Source organism: Hylobates moloch, unplaced genomic scaffold (assembly GCF_009828535.3).
Source record: "Hylobates moloch isolate HMO894 unplaced genomic scaffold, HMol_V3 SCAFFOLD_5, whole genome shotgun sequence".
Lineage (NCBI taxonomy): Eukaryota > Metazoa > Chordata > Mammalia > Primates > Hylobatidae > Hylobates > Hylobates moloch.
Window position 1 is genome coordinate 74551955 of NW_026652280.1, and position 23161 is coordinate 74575115.

Here is a 23161-nt window from a genome sequence, read left to right on the forward strand (position 1 = left end):
GCACCTGTTGTTTCCTGACTTTTGAATGATGGCCATTCTAACTGGTGTGAGATGGTATCTCATTGTGGTTTTGATTTGCATTTCTCTGATGGCCAGTGATGATGAGCATTTTTTCATGTGTCTTTTGGCTGCATAAATGTCTTCTTTTGAGAAGTGTCTGTTCGTATCCTTTGCCCACTTGTTGATGGGGTTGTTTGTTTTTTTCTTGTAAATTTGTTTGAGTTCATTGTAGATTCTGGATATTAGCCCTTTGTCAGATGAGTAGATTGCAAAAATTTTCTCCCATTCTGTAGGTTGCCTGTTCACTCTGATGGTAGTTTCTTTTGCTGTGCAGAAGCTCTTTAGTTTAATTAGATCCCATTTGTCAATTTTGGCTTTTGTTGCCATTGCTTTTAGTGTTTTAGACATGAAGTCCTTCTAACGGAGCTCACTGAGTATATTCTAAAATACATGAGATATATTAAAGGACATTAAAGCCATGATATTACCAAACAGTAAAAATGGAGAGAAATTGGATGCAATAAATTTGATGAATTTCATGGCTGATTAAGGAAAAACATGTGAGCATGAATAGATGGTAGCATGCAATGAGCTTTATTGGAAGCTCAGACAGATTTGCAAGCGAGGAAAATTCCCTCACAGCGTGAGACCATCCATCAGCACTGCCCAGAATGGGAGGAAAGCAATGGAACTGCAAGGGGAGAGGATAAGAAAAGAGGCTTACAGGCATAAGTAACATCAATCAGCAGCAAGGTGAGGAGTCTGTGGGTCTGAGAACTCCAGGGGGAAGTAGTGACTTGAGGTCTCGTAACTACAAGGTTCACCTTTTTCATGGCTAGCTGATGTTGGGTGCAGTTTCATGAAGTTTGCAAAGCAGGCTAGCTGTAAATGATGAAAAATCTGCTTTTATGGTCTATGTTTACTATCACTGGATATATAAATAGTTGAGTTATGGTGCTGATGGACTTTTGAGCTAATGGTTCTCACTCTGCTGTGAAGAAGTAAACAACAAAGAAGAAAAATACAGATGCTATCTTTGGCTCATTTATACAACATTGTCCTTTGCAGATAACACCATTTATTATATCTGTACACATTAAACAGTGTCATATTGCTTCACAGGGAGTGAAAAAATAACGCAGTGTAAAATGCATATTAAAATCCCAGTGAAATAAGACTTTGCCATCACCAGTAATGCAAAATTTAAAGTTATAAATGCCCATGTTTTAGCAAGGATGTTAAATTATGAGAACTCTCATGCACTGCTTGTGAATGTCAGTTTTTACAATCTGTGGGATAGGGAGTAAGTATTAAGTTGAATGTATTCATTCTCTGTAACTCAGCAATTCAAGTATTATTTACGCTCATCATGGATATTTTTATACATTTCTACCAAGAGCCAATTCTAAGAATGTTCACAGCAGCTTTGTTTTAATTAGCAGATAAAAACAAAACAAGACAAATCAGTTGTTCAAGAATAGAGGAATAGATAAATAAACTGCAGGTTATACATAACACAAAACACTAAAGAAAAAAATGAATTAAATATTTTTATCCTATTATGAATCTCCAAAAATATAATTTTAAGAGAAGAAAGCTATTTACAGAAGATCCAAGTTCAAAAGCAGGCAAAATTAGATAATATATTGTTTTAGAACTATATATCTACATATAAATATGATATATTCATATTTTATGTGTCAATATTTATATATTTACATTAATACTACTGATATAAAAATAAATAAGATATTTATAAATATGTAATTCAATGAGTAGTTACTTCTGAATGGGAGAAAGGGCATAGTTTGGGGAAGGAAACGTAATTCATTTAAAAAGAACACGTAACATTCTATTTTATGAGGTTGGTGGTATAAAATAATTCATTTTATGTGAGTCTTTAAGCTGCATCCATATATATAATATCTGTTTTATTTTATATATGTTATAATTAAAATTATAAAACTCAATTTTGTGTTGAAAAACAAATATTATACTTAAAAAAAGAAATAGTGAATTAGAAAATTTGCTAGAAAATTCTCCAGACACCAGTGCAAAATGTTAAAAGATAAAGATACTGTTTAAAATATGTAGATTATATGGAAGAACCGCATGTATATACAAGTGGAATTCCAGAAGTTATGAAACAGTTATCAAATGAGTAATTTTAGGAAATCGCTTTTTAAGAAAAACGTAATAATTCACATAATTATGAATCGATCACTGGTATAAATTGATTATCCAATGATTGCTAATTGACATAGTTGAAAACAAAATCATTTATAATACACTATAGTTAAAGGTATGACATTTTAGGTTTGAAATGTATAAACTTTCCCTTCATGGCTGTGCTGAGATATGACCCTTATTATTATTCTAGTAGCCACATACTGAGAATAAATCTGAAGAAAATTAGCATTATTTTGCAAGAAAATAGCTTCAGGTGAGGTTACTGTAGATCTCCATCCAGACAATAAACAGCTATCCTTTTCTGTAAATGAGGAAGTGACTGATTGTATTTGCCCAGAGCCAGAATTGATTTTTTGAGACTCTCAGAGTCAACACCTCAGTTACACTACCTCAATTACAGAGTCTTATTTTTAGAGCCCATTTGTTGACATAACAAATTGTAGAATTATGGCTCAGATTCAGACATGAACAAAATAGGACTTTTCAGTGCTTGCTCCCATGCAGAAATAGCAATTGGACATCTATCCATGCATAATAACCTTCACAAGAGCTAAGAAAACCAGGTGAAAGATTCCAGCAATTGGGCATAGCACAGAAATAATGAAACATGCATTGAAGAGGTCATGAAAGAGAATTTTATATGACCTGTGTCACTCCTCTCCCAACCTTAGGCAGCACGGCTTGGAGAGAGATACCCTCTGCTTGAAGGGAAGAGAAGTAAGTGAGTACCAAACTTTTCTTTAGACAATACCAGGTCTGCTCCAGTAAAACTCAGCATTGGTCAGGTCCACATGGCTCCAGACTTCAGGCTAACACCTATGGATGGGGCGCAGGCTTGCTGATGTGCCTGACTACATCCCACCGCCCCAAGCTCCAGGCCAGCACAGCAGATTCAGTTTCAAGGTTTACCTCAGAACAAGGTTGGCCCCAGTGGCCGCAGGCTCCAAACTGTCCCCACTACTCAGCTGACCCTTACAACCCCAGGTTTCAGCCCCATTCCAATGCCAAGTCAGTTCTCATGGTCTCAATCACCAGTCCAGCACCTACAAACTCTGGCTCTCGGCCTGCTCAGTACGAAGTTGGTCCCTGCAACCCTATTCTCTAGGCCAACCTCTGTGGCCCTAAGCTCCAGCTGACACAGCATCCAGGCCTGTTGTAGCAGACACAGAGACCCAGCCCAACCCAGAAGACCCCAATGCTTGGCCAGCTCCCAAGAACATATGCCCCAAAATGCACCTGTGGATCCAGGTTGCTGGTTGACCCTGATGGCCTTTGGACTCAGACTGGCTACTGCATCTCTAGGACCTAGACCCACCCTCATGGATCTAGTCTCCACCATGAGACTCTCATACCCTGCCTCCAGGCTGACCCCATGACACAGGCTTTATGCCAACCACTGTGGCTCCAGGTACCATGCCATCATGATTCCAGTCTTCAGAAATACTCCACAGACACAGGCTCCATGCCTTCCTAGCAGCAGGTCAGCCCCAGGCTCTGGGCTTGTCGTAGTGCCCCCAGGCTTCAGTGACCCCAGGGGCCAGGTCTGTTCTAGCAGACCTAGGCACTAGGACTACCCACTAGACAGTAGAACCTGGATGGTCCCCGCCAACCAAGGCTCCAGGATGACTCATTCAGACCCAGGCTCTAAGCCGGCTCCCTGGCTGCAAAACATAAGCCCACCTCTGTAGACCTCAGATCCAGGCCCACTCCAATATCAGGCCCATTCCCATGGATTTCAGGATCCAGGCTCAGCCCAGTGGACCAAGTTTCCAGGCTTAGGTGCTGGAATTAGCACCTCAATGTCTCCTGCAGATGAAAGTTAAACACCAGGTCAGCTCCTGTGGAATCTCCCTGGTCAGACTCCAGGTCAACAGGTCCTGGAGTCCAGTCTGGAATGGATCCAGACTCCTGGCCAATGCCATGGACCCAGTTGCCAGATCTGTTGACTTGCTGACTCAATAACCAGAAGTCTACCTGAGGAATCCAGCAGCAAGTCCACCTGCAGAAGATGCAAAACAGCCTAGTCAGAATCTCTGAATAGGTTGACTGGTCAAGCCTTTCTCAGACAAAGCCGCTCTTCAAAGGCTGAAATAAATCTCTACTTTCTCAAATGCACAGACAACAATGCATGGTCACAAGTATCAAGAACAACCAGGGAAACATGACATTACAATAAATAAATAAATAAATAACAAATAAAAATGCTAGTAGCTAACTCTAAAATAATGGAGATGTCCAAACTGCCTGAGAAATAATTTGATATAATTTTAACAAGATTGGTGAACTTCTAGAAAATACTGAGAAATAATTCAACAAAATCAAGAAAACAATACATGACCAAACAAGAAATTTAACAGACTGAATTTGAAAAAAAAAGAACAAACAGAAATTATGGTGCTGAAAAATAAAATGAACAAAAGAAAAAATGCAAAAGAAAAACATTAACAAAAGGATTGATCAAACAGAGAGAATCTGTGAACTTGAAGGCAGGTTATTTGAAAATATACAGTCAGTTAAAAATAAAGGGAAAAATGAAAAGGAATGGAAAAAGCTTACAGGACATATGGGACATCATCAAAAAAGCAAATTTGCAACTTATAGGAGTTGGAGGGAAAGAGAGAGAAAGACATAAAACTCATTTAAAAAATAATAGCAGAAAATATTCCAAATGTAGGGAAAGCTATAAATATTCAAGTACAGGAAAGTGAAAAGTCTCCAATTAGGTGCAATCCAAACAAGATGATGCAAAGATATAATTAATATGTCCAAAATCAGAGACAGAAAATCCCATGTTAGAAAGAATTTAGTAAGACCAGCAACAAATTTCTCAGCAGAAAACTCACAGGTCTGGAGATAGTGGGATGATAGATTTCAGTGCTGAAGGAAACACACAGACACACAGACATACACACACACACACACACACACACACACACACACACACACACACACACACACACACACACACACACACACACACACACACCCCAAACTACCAACCCAGAATAACTTACCCAACAAAGCTATCCTTCAGAAACGAAGGAGAGATAAGCTGAGGTATGGCACCATGACCAGGTTAGTTTACAACAAATGCTAAAGAGAGTTCTTCAAACTGAAAGAAAAATGCACTAACTAGTAACATGAAAACATATGAAAGTATAAAACTCACTATTTAAAGTAAGTACATAGCCAAATTTAGAATACACCTGGACTATAATGATGATGTGTAAATCACTGATATCTTTAGTTAGGTTTAATGACAAAAGTATTAAAATAATAGTTGTGATAATTTGTTTAGGGACATATAATAGACAATGATGTAAATCATGACACCGAAAACAAAAAATGTAAAGTGTAAATTGAATAAAAAGACTCGCTTCATGTGAGTGATGTTACATTTTTATCAGCTTAAGATAGCCTATTATAACTATAAGATGTTTTATGCAAACCTCATCATAACCACAATGCAAAAACCTGTAGTAGATACATAGAAGATGAAAAAGAAAAAATCAAACTATACAACTAGGGAGAAATCACCTAATCACAAAGGAAGACAATAAGAGAGGAAAAAGGAACCAAGGATCTACAATACAACCAGAAACAACTTTTAAAATGGCAGTAGGTAAGTTGTTATCTGACAACAAATAATTCAAATATAAATAGATTAAATTATCCAGTCAAAAGACATGACATAGAGTGGCGAAAGAAAAAAAGAAAAAGAAAAAAAAGAAAAAAAAAAACTGAGACCCATCTTAAAAAAAAACTAAGACCCGTCTATCTTCTGCCTATAAGAGACACAACTTCACCTATAAGGAAACATATACATTTTAAAATATGGGCCCTTTCACTGTGTATATTCCTATTGTGTTGCTTTTTTTATTTTTCCCAAGACTCCAATTATATACATATTGAATCTTCTTTGGCTGTTGACATTTCACTTATTTTTTGTCTACCCTTTTCCTTTCTTTATTTTTCATTTTCTTGATTGTTTTCCTAAGTATTTTTGGTACACTTTATTAAATTTATATTTGTGTTTAGTCTCCCTTTTCTACTTTGTAACTGTGTCTTGATTCCTCCAATGGACTATTTCTTAAATTTGTTTATTGAGTCCGCCCAGCATTTTTTAGGTATAAGCCATTTTTGTTTATTTATATTTTATTTAAAATGTTTAATTCAAGATATTTTTAATACTTAAAAATGCTTGTTAAGTTATATTTAATTTAATCTGAAGTGTTATGTTATAATTTCCTTCTGCCCTTTTTTGTATCATTATATTTTCATTGGTTGGAATATTTTGATCTTATTTACTGACTCCCCTTCCCACCCTTGTAGTTCATTGCATGGATAGAGACATTTTTGTGTGCTAACTTTGTGTACTATGATGATGGTTTCATGTGGCTTAGAAAATTCCCGGTTTTAGATTGCTATATTCTAACATTATAGTGTGTATGTGTCCCTGTGTGAGTTCCTGTGTATGTAGAAATATAGGTATATATGTAGTTTGATTGATAGATTTATACATAGATGTCTATATATAGTTAGATAAGTGCAGTCAGCCATACTCAGTCTATGAGTTCCACATCTGTGTATTTAATTAGCTGTAGATCAAAAATATTCAAGAATAAAATTGCCTCTGCACTGAACATATATAGATGTTTTTTCTCAGCATTATTTTCTAAACAATACAGTAGAATAACTATTTAGATAGTATTAGGTGTTATAAGTAATCTAGAGATTATTTATAGTATACCCAAAGATGTGCATAGGTTATATGCAAATACTATGCTATTTTATATCAGAAACTTGAGCATCTGCAGATTTTGATAACCCTGGAGGTCATGAAACCAATCCACCATGAATACCGAGGGACAACTGCACATATACACACACATATAGCTGTATATGTATCTATATCTAAATACATAAAAATACACAAAAATATTTATAAAATATTACCTCCAATAAACTTTGTTGTAGTGAGTGTGTGTGTGTGTTTTGTTTTAGGAGAATCCTCAATTTACTTGCATTACTTCCTCTTTCTTAACCATTACAACTCTACAGGGCAATGTACTTGTAGAGTTTTGCCTGGAAATAACTTTTCTAGGTTTTTCACAACAAGTTTTATACAATAGCTCGGCTTTTATTTTCCCTAGGTAATGCTGTTTTCTATCAGGCCTTTACTTGGTTTTTAATTTTTGTTATGAGAGTAGAACTTTCTTATTGATTTTATCCATTTGATCCCACTAGTAGGATTTCTATTTCCCTCTTCTCTTTTCTAAGCTGTCTCTTCAGACTTCACTCTACACACACAGAATTATGACATTTTGAAATTCAGTTCTTTTCTTCTGAAAAATATTTCTCTACCTATAGTCAACTTTTACTTCATAGGGTCATCTGTCTTACAGTGATGCACAAATGTGTGATTTATTTATTTACTTTCTTTGATCTGAATGGTTTTTCGGAGGATGGATACAAAGAGTAACTTTTAAGTGCTATTATTAGCTTAAAGCCTCTTTCTATGTCTTTTCTATGGAATTTCTCATTTATCTTCATTTCGTTGATATAGATATACACTACCATAAAATGTATTCTGATCATTGTCCTATGTATATCTTCTATAATAATTTTGCAGTTGTGATCTGGATAATCCCTGTATTATTTTTAATGGCAAGCTTTTACATTTTTAAATGAAATGTCTTATTGTTTAGTAAAATATTGTTATTAATTTATGCTTTTCTTCTGTCTTCATGGAATTCTATTTGCATATTTTTCAATTTTTGTTGACTTTATAGTTTTTAATATGTTAAAATATAGTCATGTTTTATGACTGCTCCTGTGTATGTGAAAACTGTATTCTTATTACTGGTATCATTCTGCCCTCTAGTGGGTCTTCTGTTTTTGCCACTTGTAACAGAAAAATTTATTCCCTCAGCTACTGTTCAGGAGGTGGATTTTGTACTACTAGACTATATGAAAACAAATTCTACCAGTTACAATTGGCTGAGAATGATACAACAATTAGACAAGAATTGACTTGATAATATTGATGAAAAGTAAAATATTTTGTTCTCATTATGTCAAACTAGGATAAAATTTAAAAAAATTTCTTCACGCAAGAAAGAATATTGGACTAAGATTTATTTGTCAACCTCTTATATAATTTGGTAGGTTTCCACGGAAAATCATTAAAATATTCAAGTTTTGGTTAACCATTTGTAATGTTTTTGAAAACCTTACAAATACATTCAGAAATTCTTTGAGAATTAAATGGTATAAAAGTTTGATTTGTAAACATATAGTTTTGCAAAATGTAAAGGAAAATGCAAAATGCAAACAGTAGGTAATATATAGGTATACTTAAAATATATATATGTGGTTTATGCATAGTATATGTATATGTTTCTGTATTGCTAGATTCTTCTCTGTATGTATATATGTCTGTCCTGTATCAGCTAGCTAGCTGTCTACCTATCCATCATCCATCACCCATCTGTATTTAAATTAGTGCTTCCCTTAAGCCTTCTGTTTCAAACATCAGGCATAAAGAGGATTTTGTTGCTCAGAGGCAATAGCTCCGCATTTATTTCTCCCCAAGTCCCAAGTCCCTGGTAAGCAGTAAATTTTTTGTCTCTATAATTTGATGTTTCTAGGTACCTCTTATACATAGTATCTTACAATATTTGCCTTTTGTGTCTGGCTTATTTCACTTAGCTTAATGTTTTTGTGGTTCATCCATGTTGAATTCTCTCTCCATGGACATTTGGCTTGTTTCTACCTTTGAGCTACTGTGAATAATACTGTTAAGAACATTGGTACACAAATATATGTTAGAATCTCTGCTTTCAATTATTTGGGTATATATTGGAAGTGGAATTGCTGGGTCATGTGTATTTTCATGTCTAATTATTGGAGGAACTACCATAGGTTTTTCTAGAGCAGCTTCACCATTTACATTATCACCAGTAATATTCAAGGAGTCCAATTCATTCCATCTCCCCTGAAACCTGTTATTTTCCACCTTTTCCTTCTTTTCTTCGTTTGTTTTCTTTTTCATAATTGCCATCCTAAAGGGTGTGAAGTGGTAGCTGTTTTATTTGTTTTTGTGTGTGTGTGTGTGTGTGTGTTATTATTGCCATAAGACCAAATACATGAGCTCAACCTTCAATAGAATTTTAATTTTATGCAGTATGATTTTGAAAAAAAACTATAAGCACAATGTTGTACAGCAGAACTCTAGAACTCTAGAATCTGTTCGTTTTAAATAAAGGAGTTGCTATTCATTGTGGTTTTGATTTGCATATCCCTAATTAGTAGTGATGGGCATATTTCTACACTCTTATTGACATATGTGTAGCTTCTTTGAAGACATGTGTATTCAAGTTCTTTGCCTGTTTTTGAATTGGGCTGTTTTTGTTTTGTTGATTTATAGGAGTTTTTAAAATATATATTCTGTATATTAATCACTTAGAAATATGATTTCAAAAGATTTTCTCCTATATTTTGGGCTGCCATTTTACTCTGTTGGGAGTGTTCTTTGAAGTTTTTAGTTTTTAATTTTAAGTCCATTATATTTATATATATATATATGTAAATACTTTTGGGGTCATATACAATAAATAATTAACAAATTCAATGTCATGAAGTTTTTTTTCTAGGTCTTCCCCTGACAAGTTTTGGATTTGTATCCCCACAAAATCTCATGTAACACCCCAGTGTTGGAGTGGGACCTGGTGGCAGGTGACTGAATCGTGGGGGCGGTTTCTCATTAATGGTTTAGCACCATCCTCTTGGTGCTGTTCTTGTGACATTGAGTGAGTGAGGTCTCATGAGATCTGGTTATATAAAAGTGTGTAGCACCTCCCCGCCACCCCATCTCTTCCTCTTGCTTCAGCCACATAAGATGTGCCTGCTTCCCCTTCACCTTTCACTATAATTGTAAGTTTCCTGAGACCTCCTCAGAAGCCAAGAAGATGCCATCATCATGCTTCCTGTACGGCTTGCAGAACCGTGAGCCAATTGAACCACTTTTCTTTATAAATTACCCAGTCTCAGGTATTTCTTTACAGCAGTGTGAGAACTGACTTATATATATCCTAAGAGTTGTATAGTTTTGGCTCTTACTTTTAGGTCTTTAATCCATTTTAAGTTAATTTTTTGTTCATTATGTAAGATAAGGGTTCAAATTTCTCTGGCAGGAGGCTAGTTTTCTCAATACCATCTGTTAAAAAGACCGGCCTCTTCCTACTGCATAATCTTGGCACTGATGTATAATACATTTGACCATATGTATATATGTTTACTTGTGGGTTGTCTATTCTATTCTATTAGTCTATATAACTTTCTTCATAACAGTACTTTACTGCTTTGATTGTTATAGTTCTGTGGTAAGTATGAAATCAGAAAGTGTGAAACCTCAAACTTTGTTTTCCCTTCCAAGATTGTTTTGGCGTTTTAAGGTCTCATGTAATCCTGTCTAGATTTTAGAATGGATTTTTCTATTAAAAATGTCATTGGGATTTTGATAGTTTTCACTGTATTTGTAATTGCTATGGGGAGTATTGGCATCTTAAAATATAAAGCCTTCAAATCTATGAACACGAGATGAGTTTTCACTTATTTATGTCCTCTTTAATTTCTGTCAGCAACATTTTATGCTTTTCAGTATATTATTCTTTTGTCTGTTTGGCTAAGTTTATTCCTGAGTATTTCATTGTTTTTGATGCAAATGCAAATAACTTGTTTTCTTAATTTTTTTAGAGGGGGCTTTTTTTGTTTGTTTGTTTGTTTGTTTGTTTGTTTGTTGTTTTTTTTTTTTTTTTGAGAGTCTCGCTCTTTCACCCAGGCTGGAGTGCAGTGGCGCAATCTCAGCTCACTGCAGGCTCCGCCCCCCGGGGTTCACGCCATTCTCCTGCCTCAGCCTCCCGAGTAGCTGGGACTACAGGAACCCGCTACCTTGCCCGGCTAATTTTTCGTATTTTTAGTAGAGACGGGGTTTCACATGTTAGCCAGGATGGTCTCGATCTCCTGACCTCGTGATCCGCCCGCCTCGGCCTCCTTGTTTTTTGCAAGTATAGAAATGCGACAGATTTTTGTATGTTTAATTTGTATCTCCCAATATTGCTGGATTTGTTTATTAGTTCTAAGAGTTATATTTGGGTAAGGATGTTTGGCATCTTTAAGATTTTCTATATATAAGATATGTCGGCTGGGTATGCTGGCTCATGCCTGTAATCCTAGCACTTTGGGAGGCTGAGGCGGGTGGATCACCTGAAGTCAGGAGTTCAAGACCAGCCTGGTCAACACGGTGAAGCCCTGTATCTACTAAAAATACAAAAAATGAACCGGCCATGGTGGTGGGCACTTGTAATCCCAGCTATTAAAAAGGCTGAGGCAGGAGAATCACTTGAACATGGGAGACAGAGGTTGCAGTGAGCCAAGGTTGTGCCATTGTACTCCAGCCTGGGCAACAACAGTGAAACTCTGTAAAAATAAAATAAATAAAATAAAATAAAATAAAATAAAATAAAATAAAATAAAATAAAATAAAATAAAATAAAATAAAATAAAATAAAATATAAAATAAAATAAAAAGTCATCTGCTAAAATTCTGATTTTTTTTCTGTCAAATTTGGATGCTTTAAAAAACTTTTCTTGCCTAATTGCTCTGGCTAGAACCTTTAAAATGATTTTGAATGAAAGTCGTGAAAGCAAACATCCTTGTTTTATTCTTGATCTTTGAGGAAAATCTTTTAGTCTTTCCATCTTTGAGTATTAATTAGCTGTAGGTTTTTCATATATTGCTGGCCTTTAATATACTGAAGATGTTTTCTCTATTTTTAGTTTTTTCAGTGGTTTTATTATGAAAGAGTGTGCACTTTTGTCAAATCGCTTTCCTGCACTAATTGAGAAGATCAGGTATTTTTTCATTTACACTGTTAATGTGGTGTATTACACTGATTAATGTGGTAAATTGTACTATACTTACATTCCAGGAATAAATTCCACTTGCCATGTGTTTAATTTTAATGTCTTTTTACATGCTGTTGAATACAGTTTGTAGTATTCTCTTGAGGAATTTTTGCATCTCTATTTGTAATGAAATTCACAATGAATTTCAAGAATCACCGAACTACATATCTAATAAATTAAAAAATAATTCATATCACATTTACTTAAAGAAAAGTTGAACAGGTATTTATATAAGTTGAATAACTACTACCTAAAATGAAGCTCACAGTGCAATGTTATATAAAAACAATAATACAAAATATAGTTACGATATTTATTATATAAGCTTTGTATCAGATACACACTAATACATACATACACACATAGGAGCAAGAAAACTAGAAATAAAGAAACAATTGACAGTAGTTATCTCTGGATTGTTGCCCAATAGTTGTTTTTTTCTTTTGTACATTTTTGTATTTTCAGGTATTTTAAATCAAAATATATTGTCTGGTTCAACATATTTAAAAGATCATGGGATTAAAGTTTATGATGAAATTATTCACCAGTCATTACAAGAAATTGCATGCAACCAGGATATCACATGGGGCATTGTTTTATCTAATTGCTTTATTTGTGGCCTCCTAGGCAATACTTCAATTATATTCTCTAGGGTTAACATCCCTAAGGCCTTTGTGGCATATACATTTGTGACACAGTTTGGTGTCAGGATTCAGCATTTTGGTATCATTTTCTCTATGTTATCACCGAGTTTATTTGAAAAAATCAGGGGAAAAAAGTCATTTTCTTGAAACATTTATTTTATTTTATTTTTTTAATTTTATTATTATACTTTAGGTTATAGGGTACATGTGCACAATGTGCAGGTTTGTTACATATGTATCCATGTGCCATGCTGGTTTGCTGCACCCATTAACTCATCATTTAGCATGAGGTATATCTCCTAATGCTGTCCCTCCCCACCCCATGCCACAACAGTCCCTGGAGTGTGATGTTCCCCTTCCTGTGTCCATGAGTTCTCATTGTTCAATTCCCACCTATGAGTGAGAACATGCAGTGTTTGACTTTTTCTCCTTGCAATAGTTTACTGAGAATGATGTTTTCCAGTTTCATCCATGTCCCTACAAAAGACATGAACTCATCATTTTTATGGCTGCATAGTATTCCATGGTGTATATGTGACACATTTTCTTAATCCAGTCTATCATTGTTGGACATTTGGGTTGGTTCCAAGTCCTTGCTATTGTGAATACTGCCGCAGTAAACATACGTGAGCATGTGTCTTTATAGCAGCATGATATATAGTCCTTTGAGTATATACCCAGTAATGGGATGTCTGGGTCAAATGGTATTTTTAGTTCTAGATCCCTGAGGAATAGCCACACTGACTTCCAAAATGGTTGAACTAGTGTACAGTCCCACCAACAGTGTAAAAGTGTTCCTATTTCTCCACATCCTCTCCAGCATCTGCTGTTTCCTGACTTTTGAATGATGGCCATTCTAACTGGTGTGAGATGGTATCTCACTGTGGTTTTGATTTTCATTTCTCTGATGGCCAGTGATGATGAGCATTTTTGCATGTGTTTTTTAGCTGCATAAATGTCTTCTTTTGAGAAGTGTCTGTTCATGTCCTTCGCCCACTTGTTGATGGGGTTGTTTGTTTTTTTCTTGTAAATTTGTTTGAGTTCATTGTAGATTCTGGATATTAGCCCTTTGTCAGATGAGTAGGTTGCAAAAATTTTCTCCCATTCTGTAGGTTGCCTGTTCACTCTGATGGTAGTTTCTTTTGCTGTGCATAAGCTCTTTAGTTTAATTAGATCCCATTTGTCAATTTTGGCTTTTGTTGCCATTGCTTTTGGTGTTTTAGACATGAAGTCCTTGCCCACGCCTATGTCCTGAATAGTATTGCCTAGGATTTCTTCTAGGGTTTTTATGGTTTTAGGTCTAACATGTAAGTCTTTAACCCATCTTGAATTAATTTTTGTATAAGGTGTAAGGAAGGGATCCAGTTTCAGCCTTCTACATATGGCTAGCCAGTTTTCCCAGCACCATTTATTAAATAGGGAATCCTTCCCCCATTGCTTGTTTTTGTCAGGTTTGTCAAAGATCAGATAGTTGTAGATGTGTGGCATTATTTCTGAGGGCTCTGTTCTGTTCCATTGATTTATGTCTCTGTTGTGGTACCAGTACCATGCTTTTTTGGTTACTGTAGCCTTGTAGTATAGTTTGAAGTCAGGTAGCGTGATGCCTCCAGCTTTGTTCTTGTGGCTTAGGATTGACTTGGTGATGTGGGATCTTTTTTGGTTCCATATGAACTTTAAAGTAGTTTTTTTCCAATTCTATGAAGAAAGTCATTGGTAGCTTGATGGGGATGGCATTGAATCTATAAATTACCTTGGGCAGTATGGCCGTTTTCATGATATTGATTCTTCCAACCCATGAGCATGGAATGTTCTTCCATTTGTTTGTATCTTCTTTTATTTCATTGAGCAGTGGTTTGTAGTTCTCCTTGAAGAGGTCCTTCACGTCCCTTGTGAGCTGGATTCCTAGGTATTTTATTCTCTTTGAAGCAATTGTGAATGGGAGTTCACTCATGATTTGGCTCTCTGTTTGTCTGTGATTGGTGTACAAGAATGCTTGTGATTTTTGTACATTGATTTTGTATCCTGAGACTTTGCTGAAGTTGCTAATCAGCTTAAGGAGATTTTGGGCTGAGACTATGGGGTTTTCTAGATATACAGTCATGTCATCTGCAAACAGGGACAATTTGACTTCCTCTTTTCCTAATTGAATACCCTTTATTTCCTTCTCGTCCCTGATTGCCCTGGCCAGAACTTCCAGCACTATGTTGAATAGGAGTGGTGAGAGAGGGCATCCCTGTCTTGTGCCAGTTTTCAAAGGGAATGCTTCCAGTTTCTGTCCATTCAGTATGATACTGGCTGTGGGTTTGTCATAGATAGCTCTTATTATTTTGAGATACGTCCCATCAATACCTAATTTATTGAGAGTTTTTAGCATGAAGGTTGTTGAATTTTGTCAAAGGCCTTTTCTGCATCTATTGAGATAATCATGTGGTTTTTGTCTTTGGTTCTGTTTATATGCTGGATTACATTTATTGATTTGTTTATGTTGAACCAGCCTTGCATCCCAGGGATGAAGCCCACTTAATCATGGTGGATAAGCTTTTTGATGTGCTGCTGGATTCGGTTTGGCAGTATTATATTGAGGATTTTTGCATCAATGTTCATCAAGGATATTGGTCTGAAATTCTCTTTTTTGATTGTGTCTCTGCCAGGCTTTGGTATCAGGACAATGCTGGCCTCATAAAATGTGTTAGGGAAGATTCCCTTTTTTTCTACCTATTGGAATAGTTTCAGAAGGAATGGTACCAGTTCATCCTTGTACCTCTGGTAGAGTTCGGCTGTGAATCCATCAGGTCCTGGACTCTTTTTCATTGGTAAGCTATTGATTATTGCCACAATTTCAGAACCTGTTATTGGTCTATTCAGAGATTCAACTTCTTCCTGGTTTAGTCTTGGGAGGGTGTATTTGTCGAGGAATTTATCCATTTCTTCTAGATGTTCTAGTTTATTTGCATAGAGGTGTTTGTAGTATTCTCTGATGGTAGATTGTATTTCTGTGGGATTGGTGGTGATATCCCCTTTTTCATTTTTTATTGCATTTATTTGATTCTTCTCTCTTTTCTTCTTTATTATTCTTGCTAGGAATCTATCAATTTTGTTGATCTTTTCAAAAAACCAGCTCCTGGATTCATTAATTTTTTGAAGGGCTTTTTGTGTTTCTATTTCCTTCAGTTGTGCTCTGATTTTAGTTACTTCTTGCCTTCTGCTAGCTTTTGAATGTGTTTGCGCTTGCTTTTCTAGTTCTTTTAATTGTGATGTTAGGGTGTCAATTTTGGATCTTTCCTGCTTTCTCTTGTGGGCATTTAGTGCTATAAATTTCCATCTACACACTGCTTTGAACGTGTCCCAGAGATTCTGGTATGTTGTGTCTTTGTTCTCGTTGGTTTGAAAGAACATCTTTATTTCTGCCTTCATTTCATTATGTACCCAGTAGTCATTCAGGAGCTGGTTGTTCAGTTTCCATGTAGTTGAGTGGTTTTAAGTGAGTTTCTTAATCCTGAGTTCTAGTTTGATTGCACTGTGGTCTGAGAGACAGTTTGTTATAATTTCTGTTCTTTTACATTTGCTGAGGAGAGCTTTACTTCCAACTATGTGGTCAATTTTGGAATAGGTGTGGCGTGGTGCTGAAAAATTGTATATTCTGTTGATTTGGGGTGGAGAGTTCTGTAGATGTCTATTAGGTCCACTTTGTGCAGAGCTGAGTTCAATTCCTGGATATCCTTGTTAACTTTCCGTCTCATTGATCTGTCTAATGTTGACAGTGGGGTGTTAAAATCTCCCATTATTATTGTGTGGGAGTTTAAGTCCTTTGTAGGTCACTCAGGACTTGCTTTATGAATGTGGGTGCTCCTGTGTTGGGTGCATATATATTTAGGATACTTAGCTCTTCTTGTTGAATTGATTGTTTACCATTATGTAATGGCCTTCTTTGTCTCTTTTGATCTTTGTTGGTTTAAAGTCTATTTTATCAGAGACTAGGATTGCAACCCCTGCCTTTTTTTGTTTTCCATTTGCTTGATAGATCTTCCTCCATCTCTTTATTTTGAGTCTATGTGTCTCTGCACGTGAGATGGGTTTCCTGAATACAGCACACTGATGGGTCTTGACTCTTTATCCAATTTGCCAGTCTGTGTCTTTTAATTGGAGCACTTATTCCATTTGCATTTAAAGTTTGTATTGTTAGGTGTGAATTTGATTCTGTCATTATGATGTTAAATGGTTATTTTGCTCACTAGTTGAGGCAGTTTCTTCCTAGCCTTGATGGTCTTTACAATTTGGCATGTTTTTGCAGTGGCTGGTACCGGTTGTTTCTTTCCATGTTTAGTGCTTCCTTCAGGAGCACTTTTAGGGCAGGCCTGGTGGTGACAAAATCACTCAGCATTTGCTTGTCTGTAAAGGATTTTATTTCTCATTCACTTATGAAGCTTAGTTTGGCTGGATATGAAATTCTGAGTTGAAAATTCTTTTCTTTAATAATGTTGAATATTGGCCCCCACTCTCTTCTGGCTTGTAGAGTTTCTGCTGAGAGATCAGCTGTTAATCTGATGGGCTTCCCTTTGTGGGTAACCCGACCTTTCTCTCTGGCTCCCCTTAACATTTTTTCCTTCATTTCAACTTTGGTGAATCTGACAATTATGTGTCTTGGAGTTGCTCTTCTCGAGGAGTATCTTTGTGGCGTTCTCTGTATTTCCTGAATCTGAATATTGGCCTGCCTTGCTAGATTGCAGAAGTTCTCCTGGATAATACCTTGCAGAGTGTTTTCCAACTTGGTTCCATTCTCCTCGTCATTTTCAGGTACACCAATCAGACGTAGGTTTGGTCTTTTCACATAGTCCCAAATTTCTTGGAGGCTTTGTTTGTTTCTTTTTATTCTTTTTTCTCTAAATTTCCCTTCTCACTTCATTTCATTCATTTCATCTTCCATCACTGACACCCTTTCTTCCAGTTGATCTCATAGGCTACCGAGTCTTCTGCAATCTTTGCGTAGTTCTCGAAACTTGGCTTTCAGCTCCATCAGCTCCTTTAAGCCCTTCTCTGCATTGGTTATTCTAGTTATCCATTTGTCTAATTTTTTTTCAAAGTTTTTATCTTCTTTGCTATTGTTTTGAATTCCCTCCCGTAGCTCAGAGTAGTTTGATCATCTGAAGCCTTCTTCTCTCAGCTCGTGAAAGTCATTCTCCATCCAGCTTTGTTCCATTGCTGGTGAGGAACTGCGTTCCTTTGGAGGAGGAGAGGTGCTCTGCTTTTTAGAGTTCCCAGTTTTTCTGCTCTGTTTTTTCCCCGTCTTTGTGGTTTTATCTACTTTTGGTCTTTGATGCTGGTGATGTACAGATTGGTTTTTGGTGTGGATGTCCTTTCTGTTTGTTAGTTTTCCTTCTACCAGACAGGACCCTCAGCTGCAGGTCTGTTGGAATTGGCTAGAGGTCCACTCCAGACCCTGTTTGCCTGGGTGTCAGCAGTGGTGGCTGCAGAACAGCAGATTTTCATGAGACCACAAATTCAGCTGTCTGATAGTTCCTCTGAAAGTTTTGTCTCAGAGGAGTACCAGGTTGAATGAGGTGTCAGTCTTTCCCTACTGGGGGGGTGCCTCCCAGTTAGGCTGCTCAGGGGTGAGGGACCCACTTTAGGAGGCAGTCTACCCGTTCTCAGATCTCCAGCTGCATGCTGGGAGAAGCTCTACTCTCTTCAAAGCTGTCAGACAAGGACATTTAAGTCTGCAGAGATTCCTGCTGAATTTTTGTTTGTCTGTGCCCTGCCCCCAGAGGTGGAGCCTACAGAGGCAGGCAGGCCTCCTTGAGCTGTGGTGGGCTCCACCCAGTTTGAGCTTCTTGGCTGCTTTTTTTACCTAACAAGCCTGGGCAATGGCAGGCGCCCCTCCCCTAGCCTCGCTGGCACCTTCCAGTTTGATCTCAGACTGCTGTGCTAGCAATCAGAGAGATTCCATGGGCATAGGACCCTCTGAGCCAGGTGGGGGGCACAATCTCCTGGTGTGTCATTTTCCAAGCCCATTGGAAAAGCGCAGTATTAGGGTGGGACTGGCCCGATTTTCCAGGTGCCCTCTGTTACCCCTTTCTTTGACTAGGAAAGGGAACTCCCTGACCCCTTGCGCTTCCCGAGTGAAGCAATGCCTCTCCGTGCTTCAGCTGGTGCACAGTGTGTTGCACCAACTGTCCTGCACCCACTGTTTGGCACTCCCTAGTGAGATGAACCTGGTACCTCAAACAGAAATGCAGAAATCACCTGTCTTCTGTGTCGCTCACCCTGGGAGCTGTAGACCGGAGCTGTTCCTATTCGGTCATCTTGGCTCCACCCCTGTATAATCGAAACATTTATTGAAATATATTACAAACTCCTGCCTGCCACTTTTGTTGCGATTTTTTTTTTTTTTTTTTTAGTTCTCCACAGGAACTTTCCTGGAGTCCATTAATCTTTGCAAAAGAAGCGTTAGTAAATGAATAAGGCAATTCCTTCTGCACTTAAGTGAGTTATTCAATTCTTACTTTATATAACTTTAGAAGGAAAAAAGTGTGTTCCAATAATCTTTGCAGGAGGCAAATCCATATGTAAATCTAACTGCCATTCTGTTAACTAGGAATATTATCTTTCACCATATTTATTAATATTAATTTGCCTGTACTCTTTTTATCACAATATTCTTCTTCTTTTTATGGGCACAAACTTTAGTTTCAATAAGTAATAAGGATTGTATGCTATATTGTATAATTTGCAAATACTTGCATTATTCCTTGGAATAATGCTTAGAAAAAAAGTTTTGAGGTCAAGGCCAATATTTTATAATTTCATAGTTTCTAAAATGCCTATTACAGTGCTGAGTACATAGCAAATGAACAATCGGATAGCCACGTTGGGTGTCACTACAAAAGAGGGAAAGCTTGTGCACAGCACCTTGAGCCCTCATTCAGCTCAACAAGGGTGACACTTCCTGGGGCTAAATGGGAGATTGTGAACTTTGGCCCCAAGTCTTTCAGTAAAGAAATAGAGTGTAGGAAGTTGGTTGAAAAGTGCCACACATAGAAAAGATGTTTGAGTAACAATAAGTGGAATATATATTATAAAATCCATATCTTTGATGGAAATGATTTTCTTTTCAAGCCCAGTCTGCTCAGAATTTGTTAGAACATCCTTAGGAAAGAATATAGATATCGGAAAATGCTTGAAAAAGTGTGTTCAGTTAGGAAATTTGCACTCAATGAGTTTTGTGTCAAACTAAAACATAAGTTTAGAAAATAACAACAAATGTAGACAATCGAATCACCGGTGTCAAATGAAGTGAATTTAAAAGAGCAATTAAAGAAAGAAATTGCATGGATATGTAAGTTATACATAAAATACTTTTATATGTAACCCTAACCCTAACCTATATAATTCTCTCTCTATATAATATTATATATGTATATATATATATACTGCATGCACTTATGTTTTCTGCAAAATATAGGTGCATGCACTATATTGTCTTGGAGGCTAAACATTGTAACAACTATGTGTAAACTATAGAGTGTTTAATTTCAGCTAATGATAAAGCATAGAATTTTTACAGAATGCTGTGTGGAATGGTGTTCTTTTTATGCCTACTGCTTTTTTTGGCTTTCAGTAAGCAGTCAAGACATGGTTCTGGATTAAACTGGCACAAAACAGTAGTTGAGTTATTTTGAATGAACTCAGAACATTTAGAAAACATCCAACGCCTCATTTTCCCTTCTAACTCTCCTTGTTTTATTCTAATTCAAGATGCTTAGGTCTTACGGGGTTTCACTATAGCTACTTGTTCTGTAGGACTCAAGGTGTGCCTCAGTGCATTGTGAGTTTACAATGTGGTCTTGATTTAATAGGCAAGTCCAGCTTCTTTATTATTATTATAAACTTTTACACCAATACATGTACAACATGTGGCTAGATTTATTCACTCATATATACATTCATTTATTCAATAAAGATTGTTGAGAACCTACTATGTCCTAGCCTTCCATATTTGCCCTCATTAATATTATTTTATCGTAGGACAACAATTTGTTGAAATGGCAAAGAAGAAAACATGAGTAAAATACATATTATATTACAAACGTTGCATAATATTGATATTTTTCAGGGTTTACAGTTACTGATAATGACATAACTACTATGACCATGATGAATGAGTCAAGTTGAGATAAAATTGTTGGAAAAGATGAAGAAACTAAAAGTGTAGGATATCGGAAAGATTATCTGTGTGTCTATTGCAAGCAATTCAATGCAAACAAAACAAAACAAAAATGTCCTAACCAAATAAAAACCATTGCAATTCTTCTGGAAGTGATGTCTCATCTTTGAAGATTTGGAGGAGAACTGAATTTTGACCACCTGAGAATGTTGTGGCAGAAAGTACTTCAGAATAATAAAAACGATCTGGATGTATTATTATTGTTTGCTCCCAAACCAAATCATTCTAAATATCTGATATTATAATATATCAAGAAAAAGTAACAGATTTTTTCATTTTTTCAATAATTATATAAATGTGGCTGATCAAGTGCATCATTCACATTATACAGGAAGAATCTGAAATATGTGGAAATAAATGTGTGATTAAATGTAGGGAGGTCATTGGAAAGGGAAATTCAGAAATAGCTATAGAAACAACTGTTACAAAAATGTAGTGATCATTTTACTCCATCATTAATTTCCTTTTTGGAGTTCCAAGTTCTCATCATTTACTAGGTGAAGAAGTGAAAAAATTACCGAAACTCAAAATAAGCATTGTATTGAAATGAAATAAAATGGAAATGCTTATCTTCCTCCGTGATAAGCATTTTCACTAAACTCTGACTCATGCAAAAGGTAGACTGGCCCTTCTCATGAAGCCAGTTGCCTCTGAGGCTACTGAACCGGATCGTTTAAAATATACCAGAGCCAACTGCACTTTTGTTCTTCCTCTCTCAGTTCCCATATTTTATTATTACATTGACATACATTTTATATGCACTGTATAATTGTGATATTAGCAAATTCTAGCTTTTGAAACAATGTAATTGTTGAAACTAAGCACATCCATAAGTCTTTTTATAGATAATCACTAAACCTCTCAACATTTCTTCATTTTACTTGGCCTTGTCCAAATATTTCTTCTTGCATCTCTGAATCAACTTCCCTATTTTGTCCCAGGGACCAAGAAAATCAGACTTCTGAAGTCACCTTCATCCTCTTGGGCTTCTCAGAATATCCAGACCTTCAGACGCCCCTGTTCCTGGTGTTCCTGACCATCTACACAGTCACTGTGCTGGGAAACCTGGGCATGATCATGGTCATCAGGATCAGCCCCAAACTCCACACCCCCATGTACTTTTTCCTCAGCCACTTGTCCTTTGTTGATTTCTGTTATTCTACTACGATTACACCCAAACTGCTGGAGAACTTGGTTGTGGAATATAGAACTATTTCCTTCACAGGATGCATCATGCAATTCTTCCTTGTCTGCATATTTGTAGGGACAGAAACATTCATGCTGGCAGTGATGGCCTATGACCGATATGTGGCGGTATGTAACCCTCTTCTCTACACAGTTGCAATGTCCCAGAGGCTTTGCTCCTTGTTGGTGGCTACATCATACTCTTGGGGGATAGTCTGTTTCCTGACACTTACCTACTTTCTACTGGAATTATCCTTCAGAGGAAATAATATCATTAATAACTTTGTCTGTGAGCATGCTGCCATTGTTGCTGTGTCTTGCTCTGACCCCTATGTGAGCCAGGAGATCACTTTAGTTTCTGCCACATTCAATGAAATAAGCAGTCTGATGATGATTTTCACTTCCTATGCTTTCATTTTTATCACTGTCATGAAGATGCCTTCCACTGGGGGGCGCAAGAAAGCGTTCTCCACGTGTGCCTCCCACCTGACCGCCATTACCATTTTCCATGGGACTATCCTTTTCCTCTACTGTGTTCCTAACTCCAAAAGTTCATGGCTCATGGTCAAGGTGACCTCTGTCTTTTACACAGTGTTCATTCCCATGCTGAACCCCTTGATCTATAGCCTCAGGAACAAAGATGTAAAAGAGACAGGAGGTTACTCATTACCAAATTATTATGTCTCATATTATAAAATCTAGAAGATGTACTTATTCCTATTCAAGAAACCCCGTCTCTACTAAAAAAAAAAAATACAAAAAAATTAGCCGGGCGTGGTGGCGGGCGCCTGTAGTCCCAGCTACTGGGAGAGGCTGAGGCAGGAGAATGGTGTGAACCCAGGAGGCGGAGCTTGCAGTGAGAGGAGATCGCACCACCGCACTCCAGCCTGGGTGAAAGAGCGAGACTCCGTCTCGAAAAAAAAAAAAAAGAATATTGTGCAGAACTGCCCAA

At 36.8% G+C, this 23161-nt stretch overlaps 1 protein-coding gene across 1 annotated transcript; it reads left to right on the forward strand.

Moving 5' to 3' along the window:
• Positions 1 to 3611: 3611 nt before the first annotated feature.
• Positions 3612 to 22911, forward strand: LOC116467839 (olfactory receptor 5D13-like). Its single transcript, XM_058439698.1, has 3 exons — positions 3612 to 3731; positions 19007 to 19015; positions 21982 to 22911. The coding sequence occupies exons 1-3, from the start codon at positions 3612 to 3614 to the stop codon at positions 22909 to 22911; spliced, it is 1059 nt and encodes a 352-aa protein (XP_058295681.1).
• Positions 22912 to 23161: the final 250 nt, after the last annotated feature.